Genomic DNA, 12,388 nt, shown 5'->3' with positions numbered 1-12,388 from the left:
ACACGTCTTGTCACAAACATCACACCGATACTTGCCTTAAAGCAAATTTAGGTCTCTCCTTCTCCGAACGAAAACAAAATTTTATTGATTGTATTGGAAAAAAAAGCGGCCTCAACAGAAAACGATATCAACAATCAGCCGTATAGAAAAGGGCTTTTGTTATTTTTTGGTAAAGCCTCATCACAAGCCGGCGCCGGTGGTGTAGTGGTAAGTGTGACTACTTTCTCACCCCAATGGGTCTGGCTTTAATCCCAGCCGAGGTCGGTGGGATTTTTCTGAGGCATAAAAATCGCTGGTCACGTCTTCCTTCGGAAGGGAAGTAAAGCCGTTGACATCTGAGAGGCATAACAAAAAGGGCGCATGATGTTTTCTATCTAAACAGGGGCGGATTATAATTTTTCTTTTTTTTTGCTGAAAATAAAAAGTCAATTACTTTAGCAGAATAATGCTCAATCCATCTTATTTCAACACCTTACACTATTAAAATAAGACAAACTTATGCATTTTTTTAAATTGGATTTGAAAATATAACGTTCAATCTAATATCCATTTTTCTAAATGTTTACATTTGAGGCCCTTTTCAATTGTTGGTCTTGATTAATGTTTGTCCATTCGTGGCTGGATAAATCAATCGAAATCGTGATTGGCAATATTAATATTCGTCTTCATTTTGGTGGGAATGATTTAATGATTTTGAGGATCAATTCGACAGTGAGCAGGCATAGGGGCTTAACCGTGATGATCGATTCTCTTCGTCGATTTTCTATTTTGTTAATAACTCGCTTGGATTAACATTTCCCGGTGCGTTTGTTGTTGCTTTTGATAGCCAATAAAACCTGCCATAGCACTGTATTGGACAGATTTCAGAAAAGTGCTTCCCTTAGCTGTAATAATTTAAAGAGAAAATCGATGAAAATAATTGATCATTGCAGTTAGACCCTTATGCTCGAACTGCAATTGCATTATTATTTTCATTTTACACAAATATAGCGCTGTACAACTTATTGTGTTGCTGATAATATCGAGGTTTAAGACTATGAGGTCGACAACATTCAAAATAATCATTTTGACCAAAATGAATTTGATTATTTTGCTTTTGAGGATCGCTTCTGATTATGGCAATTTTGGGTTGGATAATCAAGCACTTGTGAATATCAACAAACGCGTATTCACTGATGCATAATGAACTCATTTGTTCATTTCGCTCGTACGTTACAGCGAAGATTTTCAAAACAAATGTACTGGGTTGAAGCGCTGCTCCTTCTCCTTGCGTGCGATGGTAAATGATAAAAATAGACACTGGATTCAGCTCTGCCAGGTTTTTTGATCACGTATCTATGGATAACATCTCCTTTGAGTCTCTGTCGACCGTTTACAGATAATGGTCGATACTTCAGAACAATTTGGATGACAGAGATCATAAAAAAGATTCGAATATTTCATTGTATTTGTACTATTATAGCTCAAATAGAAAGGTTGCCGAATAAAAAGATGTTGCCCACAATAGTCGCTCTCACTAGAGAAGATTGGAGCTTTGTAAAAGCGTTTCAAAACAGTTGTTGACAATTCTTTCAACTGAAACAGTTAGAGCAGCTGGCGGCAAAAGATTGTAAACGAACCAATACTGCATATGTGTGCGTTCCTTATACCCCGTTCACATTATGAGTATGAGTGTATGAGTGCTCATTGCAAGACAGCGTATATCACGTGATATACACTGTAATGTGAACGGGGTATTAGAGAAAAAGACTATAGAAAGATGATCTCTGCTTAGGTTGCCGAGAGTACGTGAATACTAACAAAAAGTAAAAAAGGAAAAAGAGAGGGCGGTTAAAGCTCCAGCAGGATCCGATACAATTTGCCAATAGTCTTTAATTAATACCCCGGACAGACTATGGCTTATATCATGTAATATAGGCTGTCTTGCAATGAGCACTCATACATAGGATTTCCAGTGATGTATGAGTGCTCATTGCAAGACAGCCTATATTACATCATATAAGCCATAGTCTGTACGAGGTATAACAGTTAACCGTACTTGCCGACATGTCAATAAAGTTATCCAGTACCATACCATCCAGCATGCACCATAAATCAACTATTGCACACTTCACGGCGAAAATCGAGCAATTGTGCTAAATAAACATTCTAATCAAAGCTTTCAACCATTAATGATATTAAATATAATTTACGAAGCATGGTGGGAAAACCAATCGCAATACCAATCCAGTTCTTCACCGAGACTATTCCAGAATATCAAAAAAGGGCATTTAAACATTAAGACATCATAGCTAATTGTTTTAAAATTGTCTGATAGTTCTTTTTTTTACTTCAGAGAGGAGATTTTCAAAGAAATTGTAGTATTCTTTCACAAATACTTGCTGGATTTAAATACTGAGCCAAACACAACTAAAAAGATTTATCCAGAGTGTTCAGTAGTAGAGTTATTTTTATCTAATTTCCGTCCTACTAACATTGGCGTAGCTAGACAATTTATCTAGAGGGGGCCGAAGGGGGGCCTGCTGCTCTTTTTAATTTTGCAAAACTACGGTTTATTAAAAACTCTCTCAAATTGCGTCCAAGGTAACTTATTTTTGGGTACATTTTTTTTTCTGTGACCAATAATATGACATTGAGGGTTACTATTATTTTAATGGTGAAACAATTAATTTTGATTATATTTATTCCATAACAACGATTGAGACCTCGATTGGGAGATCCTTAAACGCTTACTGATTTTGAACAAGCAATGATCGTTTGTTCATGTTTTTGTAATAAAATCACAGTCCGGATCTTGTAAATGTAAGCATCTCAAACTTAAGAAAATTCTCAGGGCTAGGTAATTTCATGCATTTTGTAACTAGATGTTTTTTTTTTGATTTTGAATATATCACCATCAGTCAAATCTCAGACATAGGAACCGAAATTAAATTGTAGGAATTTAAATTTTATAATTTTATAAAATGCTGGCTGTTTCAAGGTAAAGTGCACACAGAATAAATTTAATACATTTAGGGCGTAGAAAAATGTTCAAGATGCACAATTTTTTGACGTAGGGCTGTGTGGGTGATTTCTATGTGGGGGTACACTTTGTGAAAACTGAAATTGGAACATGTAACGAAATGATGAAAGATTTTGAACGTTAATAACTCAGCTGCTCCTGGACCAATTTCAATAATTTTATCACCAATCGATCAGAAATATTTCTTCGCATCGATAGCAATGCTGTTGATTTTAAACAAAAAATTATTTAAAAAAATGGGAAATGTCAAGCATATCATCATCATATCATATCATCATATGCTCATATCATAGGCTTAGACAAGTTTTTAATCTCCTGGTCTTCAAAATTCGTAATTCAAGATCTTAGGAAACTTACCTAGATTCTGAGCCTATGCAACGTTTCCTGAACATCTACAAAACTTAGGTTTAATAAAATTTCCTCAACTTCTTCGAAGCTCCCTGAATTTATTCCAAATTCCATATTTTTTTTTCCATTTCTTTAAATTCTTCAAAGATCTCTGAACATCTTTGCACTTCTGGAAAGACACCTAAGACATCTACCAATATTCTTGAACACCTAGAAAGTTCCTTGAGTTTAGCAAAGTTCCCAAAACCTCCAAGAAGTTCATGGAGCTTTTTTGGAGTAAGATCTCTAATGAACTGCAACGAAGTTCCCTAAACTGAAGCGAAGATCCCTGAAGTTCTTAGAAATTTATTAAACTATTTCTAGATCTCTTAAACAAAATCCTTGAACTTTTTTTAAAATTCCTTACACTTACACACTTAGATTTTTTTGCCGAGATTGGCACCACCGAGCAGGCTCGGCATTTATTTTTACTGAGATCTCAGCAAAATTTATGTTTGTTAGACGAGATCTCGGCAAAATTTCCGTTTTTTAACTGAATCTCGGCAGATTTTTCACTGCGATTCAGCAAAATAGATTGCCGCAAAAATGCTACGAAATTCGAAAATCTTCTACAAAGTTTGCTGTTGAATTTCCATAACTATTCCAAATCCATGAGGCTAAAAAAAATTATGAAATTATGTAGAGGTTCCCGATCAATAATGAGCTTCCCTAAAATAAAATAATTTTCCTTCAACTTCTACGAAGGTCCTCAAATTTAAATGAATTCTCTACTTATACGCAGTTTTCAGAACTTTTCCAAGTTCCTTTTTTCTACGAATTTTTTTGAAGGTCTATGAATTTCCCAGAATTTCTACCAAGTTTACTTAATTTCTACGATCTTTTACGAAGTTTCTACAAGTTAAAGAAAAAATCCTGGGCTCATGGCCAATTTGTAGAGCCTGAAGACGTCTTATTGCCATCGATTTGATATAATATAATTCAAAATTGTTTCTTCTAGTCCAGAATATAACAAAAGTAATCAACATTATGGACTTTAAAAATTCTTTGTTGGTGGTCCAATTTTATTAATCACTGTTAAATAGTAGCATTGAACTTAACAAGCTTGACAAAATACCGGATAGTCAAAAACAAACACCAACAATTCTGGAGGGGGCCTAGATAATTCTGGAGGGGGCCTGGCTCCCCTGGCACCCCCATTAGTTACGCCAATGCCTACTAAGCACAACCTGCGCTGTACCTCTCTTTCCTGAACGAGTTTAAACAAGAAATGGAATATTTCTCTCAAGTCAAAGATGACTTCAACATTTATTCACCGTTGACATGGATTTGATAGAGGGTTACAATTTTTTTTTCTTGATTTTCTTTACGTCGATCTTGTTTTCCGTGCTGAGCACAAATGCTACCGACGCCAGGAAGGCAGCTCCCACACCTACCTATCAACCCATCAACTCATGAACCAGGGACCAACGGCTTTACTTCCCTTCCAAAGGAAGGCGTGATCAGAGATGTTATGCCTCAGAACATCCCGGCGGCGCCGACTGGGATTGAACCCAGGCCTGCTGGAGTGAGAGGCAATCACGTTTACCACTACACCACCGGTGCCGCTCCGAGCTACACATTGTTGAGATATTGTTTAAAATCTAATACTGCTTCTTGATTCTAAACAGGCTTGCAATTGCTCATTACAACTTATATGCTATTTTTCGTAATTATGAAACTATGGGATACTATAATGATAATTTTGATTTGTAAGATGCAAGAAGAGGTGGTAAAGTTTGGGTATGACATTTAAAATTTGTCAATTTTGCTTTCAGAAGCTCACAACTAGCGATTTTATGATCGCTGATTGCTCGCTCATCGCGTTGCTCATCGTTACAACTAATCGCTATTGTGACCCTCTGAAAGCTAAATTGACAGGTTTTATGTGTCAGACACACACTTTACCTTCTTTTCTTGCATTTTGTAAATAATAATTATCATTGAAATATCTCATAGCTTCATAAATCCGAAAAATACCATTTTAGCTGTAATGAGCATTTGCAAACTTGATTCTAAAATCGTTCTACGAGTTTCAATTTCCTAACGCATTGAAATGCCGTTAGATTTTCTTCGTCATACGGAAAAGGGGGATTCGCTACGAGCGCTTCTTTTGTTTTGAGAACAATAAGTGTACAATGCACTCTAACAGGATTTATGTTGTAGCTAATGAACTAACGCATCTGAACAAACCTATTATTGATTTGTGCACGGTAAAATCAAATCAAATGAAATAGCCGATTATGACGAAGTAGCACGCTACCCTATCTTTAGAAGACATTTGCATACTGCATGCATTTGATTTGAATGTTTATTTAGCGCAATTGCTTGATTTACGCCGTAAAGTATGCAATCGTTGATTTATGATGAATGTTAGAAATTAGTACCTGCTGGATGGTATGGTACTGGATAACTTCTTTGACACCTTGCAGAAAGTTAAGCGTTCCATGTTCCGTGTGCTGATAAATCCTTGACTACCAATGCAATTGCCTTACGTTTGTGCACCAGAAAAGACATTCTATTAAATCCTCTAAACAGTGATCGTTCTCAACTTGTTCAGGATCAATATACCGATCCAACAGACAGAATGGAATGGACGTGAACAACTTGAGCCAAATCTTGGAAAGTGGCTCATTTGTGTAAAATTACGCATCTGTCAATTTACGTTAATATTTAGAAATTTTCGTTGAATATTTCCATTTTCCCTCCTTGAATGTTGGCACTTCGCCACACAGCTGTGAGCTGAGCATGTATTTTCATTCGCATACCGAAGAAGACAAATCTCTTCCGCTCATCCAAACAAGTCTACGTCATCAGTTTATTTATGCTACATCATCGGCAACGGCTGGTCCCAGACGGAACGACGACGACGATGACGACGGATATAGTTTGCTATTATCAGGAGCATTCCACTTAATTGATAAAATGAAACAAAAGGCAATCAGTCCACCGACGGTCCCTCTCTCATCCGTATCTACAGGCCACTAGCACATGGTACGGGAAAAGTGAGGTTACAAGCAGGATTGCACTTTACTGCCAAGTTTGAGTTGTTCGGTTCGTACGAATTGCACTTTCACCCGTCATCGGCAGAGGAAAACTGGCTGCCATGTGACGTCCGGAAGTGGCTGACTGCGGTTGGTTGGGCTGATTGTCGTCAGGATAAGTTTGAGTCGTCTCGGAGCTCCTCTTTGTGTGGCACACATTCACATATGCACTTTCAGAAGCGATCTGTCGAGGGAAGCAGCGGCAGTATGTGAGAGTTTATTTATAGAGTGAATCTCTTGAGATCCGTCCAAGTGGATCCAATCGAAAGATAACGGAGTGCTGCACCACATATGGTGATAATTTATCAGGGCTTTGGGGCGGCTTAGTAGTACGAGTCTTCCTCTTCATTGGAGGGCTAATCATGCAGCAGGATTATAATTGAATTATTGAAATGAATGACCCAGCTCGGATGCAATAATCCTTCGAGAAAGGGATGATTTATTGACTTCGTTGCCTGAGAAGAAGGGACAGGTCAAGTGAAATGCACCCTTACGAGATGACTTTAAGCGGACATGGGATCTCTTAAACAAGTGTACCTTCGCTTGTCCACTTAGTTACCGTTCACTTCTTCGGGTCTCATAATCAAAGATGATGAAATTCCTACGGAGCTGGAATTTTGACTGTTGATATGCTGCTGGGGGGCTTTTATTATATTACATATTTTCCCATCCTGGCGGGCGAACCCCACTTGACATTTAGCTGAATGTTGTCATTCATATTAATTACATGCCGAGTGCGCGCTTGTTTTTTTATGCCATAATGCGACAGCTGCTTTTGAAGTATTGGGAAACTGAAGGTCGAAAAATCAATTACCGGTTGGAAACATGGAATGGAACATGAGTACACTAAAATACATTTGGTTTATTTATAGACCGATGGAGCCGCACGGAAATTTACTCTACCCAGAATAATGGTGTGATGAGTATTCACACAATGCAATGTTTCAACTGTTTCCTAACCAACTATACAAATATATTCGTAGATGTACAGTCAAGGCCAACAATTGAAAAGGCCTCAACTCAATTTTGAAAACAAACCAAGGCCATTTTCTCACGAACCGAAACCTACATTCGCAAGCGTAAACCACAATCGGGTAGAGCAGAATTTCCCCTACCTGTTCGTTTTGTTGGTTTGCGATGGCGGGCTTCGGTTCGCGACAAAATGGCCTTACAAGGTTTGTTTACAAAAAGGAGTTGAGGCCTTTCCAATGGTTGGTCTTGCAGTGTCCAAGCTGAATCTCATTAACTAAACTCCTAAAAGGACATCTATTTGCTAAACACTGAAGACACTCTATGCACTTACACACAAGGTTCTACTCTAAGAATTCATAACTTTTCTATACCGTTTAAGTATAACTCATCTCAATTTGTGTGGATTAGTCGATTAGTTTTTAGTGTACAAACACAAAGAAGAATGTCAATATGGAATATCAATCAAATGACGTCATATTTACAACATGTGAACCTAAGTGCAATGAGAAATGCCTGATTAATTAGTATGTTTGAATCCGGAATGATGTAGTACAAATCCATCACCAGCGCCCTTGATGTACTTGTCGTGAGAAACGCTTTGCAACCCTTCACCAAAGTGTCAAACCCCACCCACCCACATACCAAGCACCAAAAACGAACCCCCGTTCCCAATCATCATACTTACGCGATCTTCTCCGAGGGCGACCTCCACGGAACGTCATCGTCCAGCTCGTCGTCGCTTTCGTTATCCTCCCCGTCGATTCCGTCCTCACCGGATATGCTGAACGAAGACGACGTGAACATATCCGGCACCGGTAGGATCGAAGGCCTCCGACTCCCTGACAACCAAAACCACCTCGTTAGCAGTTGCTTTTTCCAAAAGAAAACCAAACATCACTCACCTCTCCGCTGGTTCAGGATGTCCGGGCTGAGCAGGTTGGGATTGTTGTTGCTCGGGATCTCCAGGTGGTTGGCCGTCGTGATGGCCGGTGGTCCCAGCGTGGACTGGGTGGTGGCCGTCGTCGGAATGGACACCTCCTTGAGGTTCGTTTTCGAGTCGGACACCGTGATGGCATTGGCGTTGGAACCCGTCGTACTGGCAGGGTGGGCTGCACTCTCGGTGTAGGTGGCTGCGGAGCAGGTGATGGGAAATTGAAAATCACGACCGGTTAGACAGACGGCGAGGTAATTGGGAATAAATAAATGTTTTGTTTTCAGATTATTTTCCGATTGAAAATTGATCGATTCCAATAAATTATCATTTTGGTTTTGCAGTTCTGCGTAAGCTTACGGTCAAAACCTACGAACGGTGCGGGGTTGGTGATACGGATTAAAAATCTGCTGACAGGCGTGGCTCGTGTTTATTATTTTTAAATTTATTATTAATGCCATCCGCTAAAGCCACCGTCGGATTGGTGCTGGGGGAAGGTAGTGCAGCATGGTGATTAATAATGGCATGATGAAGGATCGCATGGGGAAAAATCGTTAATAACGAACATGAAATGTCCAATCATGCCCGGCACGGACGGGAAAAGTTTTATGTTTGTTTCAGCAGCTCAGTTAATCAATTATTGAAACATTTCACGTGTTCGACGTAACATTCGGTAGACTAACGAGATAGGTACGGGAAAGGCAAATATTTGCTGCTTGCTCATTTATTAATGGGCCATAATCGGATGTCAACTGGAGTGGACTGACACAGTGCTCACGATTGGATGAAATTGCATGGAAATTGTGCAGTTTTTAGATTGAGCGAGCAGCAATTTGTTGATCATCTGTACTGTACTGTTTATTTGAAATCAGGATCGAGCCGCAATCGACTAAAGCCTAAGAAACGTTGATGCTGAATGTTACAATACACTTATAATACAATAATTAACCACTTCATTCGAGCAAATAAAATGACGTTTACTACCACTCGAACTTTGAAATGGAACATTATTTTGAGATTTTTTCTTCCAGAACCCCGAGAAAAGTAGCCAACATTTGTGCGTTTCATAAAAAAAAAATTAAGGGTTGTGTCCAAGACACGACCGAAGTATGACGTAGAACTACGCAAAATTGATGTATGTCAAGCATTTTTGATTATATAACTTTATCTTAAATTTTAAAGTAGTTCAATGTTTCGGTTATGCATTAATAACGTTTCCACGTTTCGTATTAGGGGTTGTTCATTAACTACGTTTAAAATTCTTTGGGAATCTTCCCCCTCCCCCCCCCTCGTACTTAATGAACAGCCCCTTAGTTGAACGGGACCCAAGTCACCTTTAACCACTGACTTGCTCCTGCTTACTGCAGGACAAAGCGCCACGCCGTCCGAAGCGGTAATGAGAAGAAGCGCGACAGCAGTGCTGTTTTATATCTTTTCAGAACGATTTGCAACCAAGCGGTACTCGATTATGATGACTGGGTTTGGAAAAACGCTTATTTTATGAAAAAAGTGGTAACATTATCATTTGTACATTTTTCAAAAGTTTTATTACAGAAAAATTGGACAAATATTTATTTCAGCAGGTTCGTAATGTAATATCCTATCGATTGGCGTATTTGGATTTTAATTTCATCTATAAATGACAAAGTTACAAGCGTTCAAAACCTAACACTACTTCACCACACATATTTTTTGATTTGCACCCCAGTATAGTCGACAAAGACGTAGTTCTACGTCAATAGAAATTAGTTGGACCAGTTTTGTGAAATCGCTGGTAGAAAGTCACGCCAAAACTGCTTGACAAAGTGGTCAATTGCTCAAGAGGCTAATACCTCACTAGGTGGCTCTAGTGTTCTGCTAAACTTTTTATAAATACAGGATTGACATCTCGAAATCCTAGCTATATACAATTTGGCTGTTTTCACCAATTTTGTCGATGAGTGTAAGAATTGTGGACATTAGGATAGATCAAGTTGTATGATGGATTACATCCTCTTTGCTCCCCACTGCTCTTTAGATCTGTATTGAGATCCTCAACAACTGTGCCAAATTTGAACGAATTTGGGTACGATACGGATTAGCGGAAGAATTTTAAAGCTTGAATGGGACAATGTATTGTCCTAATTATGCACTTTTAGAAATCAGAAAACGATCCATAAACAATGAAAAACGCTCCTTAAAAACACCCAAATGATCCATAAAACGTTCAACAATGAACCATAAACTAATGACATTGATCCATAGAAAATCAAGTTTGCACACTAAAAAGTACAGATTAAGGAAGAGCAGAAGGGTGAAAACCAGTGATGGAAATCAAGCAAGCATGATCCGATTTCCAATATGATCGTGATCTGTACAAACTGCGACCAACGATTAGTCCTCTTCCACCTTGAAAATACGTTATCGCGTAGGCATCTCACAGATAACAAATACATTGTTAGACTGCGTCAAGCTCAGAGAAAAGAGTTACCCTTTTCGCTCATTATATCCACAAATCGGAACATGTGCTTATTTCACGATACGAGAGTGAGTGTCTCTCTGTGAGTAGCATTCTTTGGCAGTTTGGGGTTAAACGCTGTCCAGATTGGAGAGTTATAATATGTTATAACGGTTGTCAAATAATTGCAACACAGAAACCGCCATCAAGATAGCGAGAAACATGTTATAACCATAGAGGTAACTCTAAGACTAGTAGCTCCCGAAGAAAAGTGCTCAAGTTTTTGGCTCAGCTCTGGTACTATCTTCGGTCCTAAGCTATTCAATGCACCCCTCGAAACATAGGAAAATCCACTAACCCCTCATTTTATCTGTCAAACTTTCATAGCGAATCAAAACAAACATTGCGTAGTACTAGAATTTCAACTAGAATGAGATACGTTAATCGTTTGCTTGGGACCAATAGGCTAGTCAAGTAGTGAGCCAATTTAAAATCGTTGGTTTCGTATTGATTGTTGTTATAACTCTGTAGTCTGAACGTACTATTACAGAGCAATAGCGAATTTGTTTATTCCCAGGTTGGTACCAGTTCCAACCCAGTGCAAACCCGAACTTTTTTTCAGCGCGAAAGTCGACCCGTGCCAGGTTATAAAAACAAACGATCAAACTGACGTTTGCTAGAAAACAAGCCGACCCTAACTTGATACCCAATCCAGGTTGGAACGGTATAATAAACAAATTCGCTATAAGCAAGCATCAGCAGATAGGTGCTGACCATCGGTAGGGGAGAACAGTCCATTACTTATTCTGGAAATATCATGTGCCAGAATGTTAGTTCAAGCAATGATGATTGTTAAATTCACGAATCGACAATCGGATAGCTATGATAAACAGCACAGGGCCATTTTACCCCAGGGGTGCGTTTTGAACCACCCTACCCTAACTTTTAACACGAAGGCTGAAAAGGGGCGATGTGCGGCTTCTATAGGGGAGGAGGATGCAAACAAGTCGACTCTTTCGTTCTCTTGGTTTCGAATGCAGCAACAGACGTGACGTAACGTCTGTGGCTGTATTAGAACTTGACGAAAATGAAAGAGTCGACGCACCTCACCTGTAAATAGCGCACATTTGACTCGGTATGTCAACACGGTGAACTGTTCTTTTCTTTTTCACTCCACCGAAAGGACCAATGCCGCCAACGCAAACAAATGCGTCTTTCCCAATTCACAGACTGAAAAAAAGCAAAAACTTCAAGGGACAGCTCTATTAGGTTGTACGCAATGATGACGTAGGACTACGTGGTCTTCTATAATAAATCTTATTTGTTAACTGCAACAGGAGCTTGTATTTTGTGTAGGATTAGGAATTATAGCGGGGTTCTCTCAGTTCATACTTTTTAGTATGCTGCTGCTGCTGATGCCAACGACCGGACACCACCACTCACGGTGATTGGAACTGAATCCGATCAGCGGTCGAGGTCAGCCTTGATAACTAGCTGCTTGTGGGGAGCCTTTCGTTGTGTATTGGAGAACACCACCATTCACCACGCGGTGATTTAATAAAAATCGTTTGGTGAGACCGGATGGAATTCAACTTTGA

At 39.2% G+C, this 12,388-nt stretch overlaps 1 protein-coding gene across 1 annotated transcript in view; it reads right to left on the bottom strand.

The window, feature by feature from the left end:
- Window positions 1–12,388, bottom strand: part of SLO2 (slowpoke 2) — a 566,463-nt gene that overhangs the window by 64,810 nt on the left and 489,265 nt on the right. Inside the window, exons 15-16 of the mRNA XM_065236869.1 lie at window positions 8,325–8,552; window positions 8,108–8,261 (exon numbers count right to left, since the gene is read on the bottom strand). Coding sequence (XP_065092941.1) covers window positions 8,108–8,261; window positions 8,325–8,552 — 382 coding nt within the window. The remainder of the gene's footprint in view (window positions 1–8,107; window positions 8,262–8,324; window positions 8,553–12,388) is intronic.

This window comes from Ochlerotatus camptorhynchus, unplaced genomic scaffold (genome assembly GCF_037179485.1).
Source record: "Ochlerotatus camptorhynchus isolate MF236.1 unplaced genomic scaffold, CSIRO-AGI_Acam_v1.1 ptg000577l, whole genome shotgun sequence".
Classification (NCBI taxonomy): Eukaryota; Metazoa; Arthropoda; class Insecta; order Diptera; family Culicidae; genus Ochlerotatus; species Ochlerotatus camptorhynchus.
This window is presented reverse-complemented; position numbering and strand designations above follow the sequence as displayed.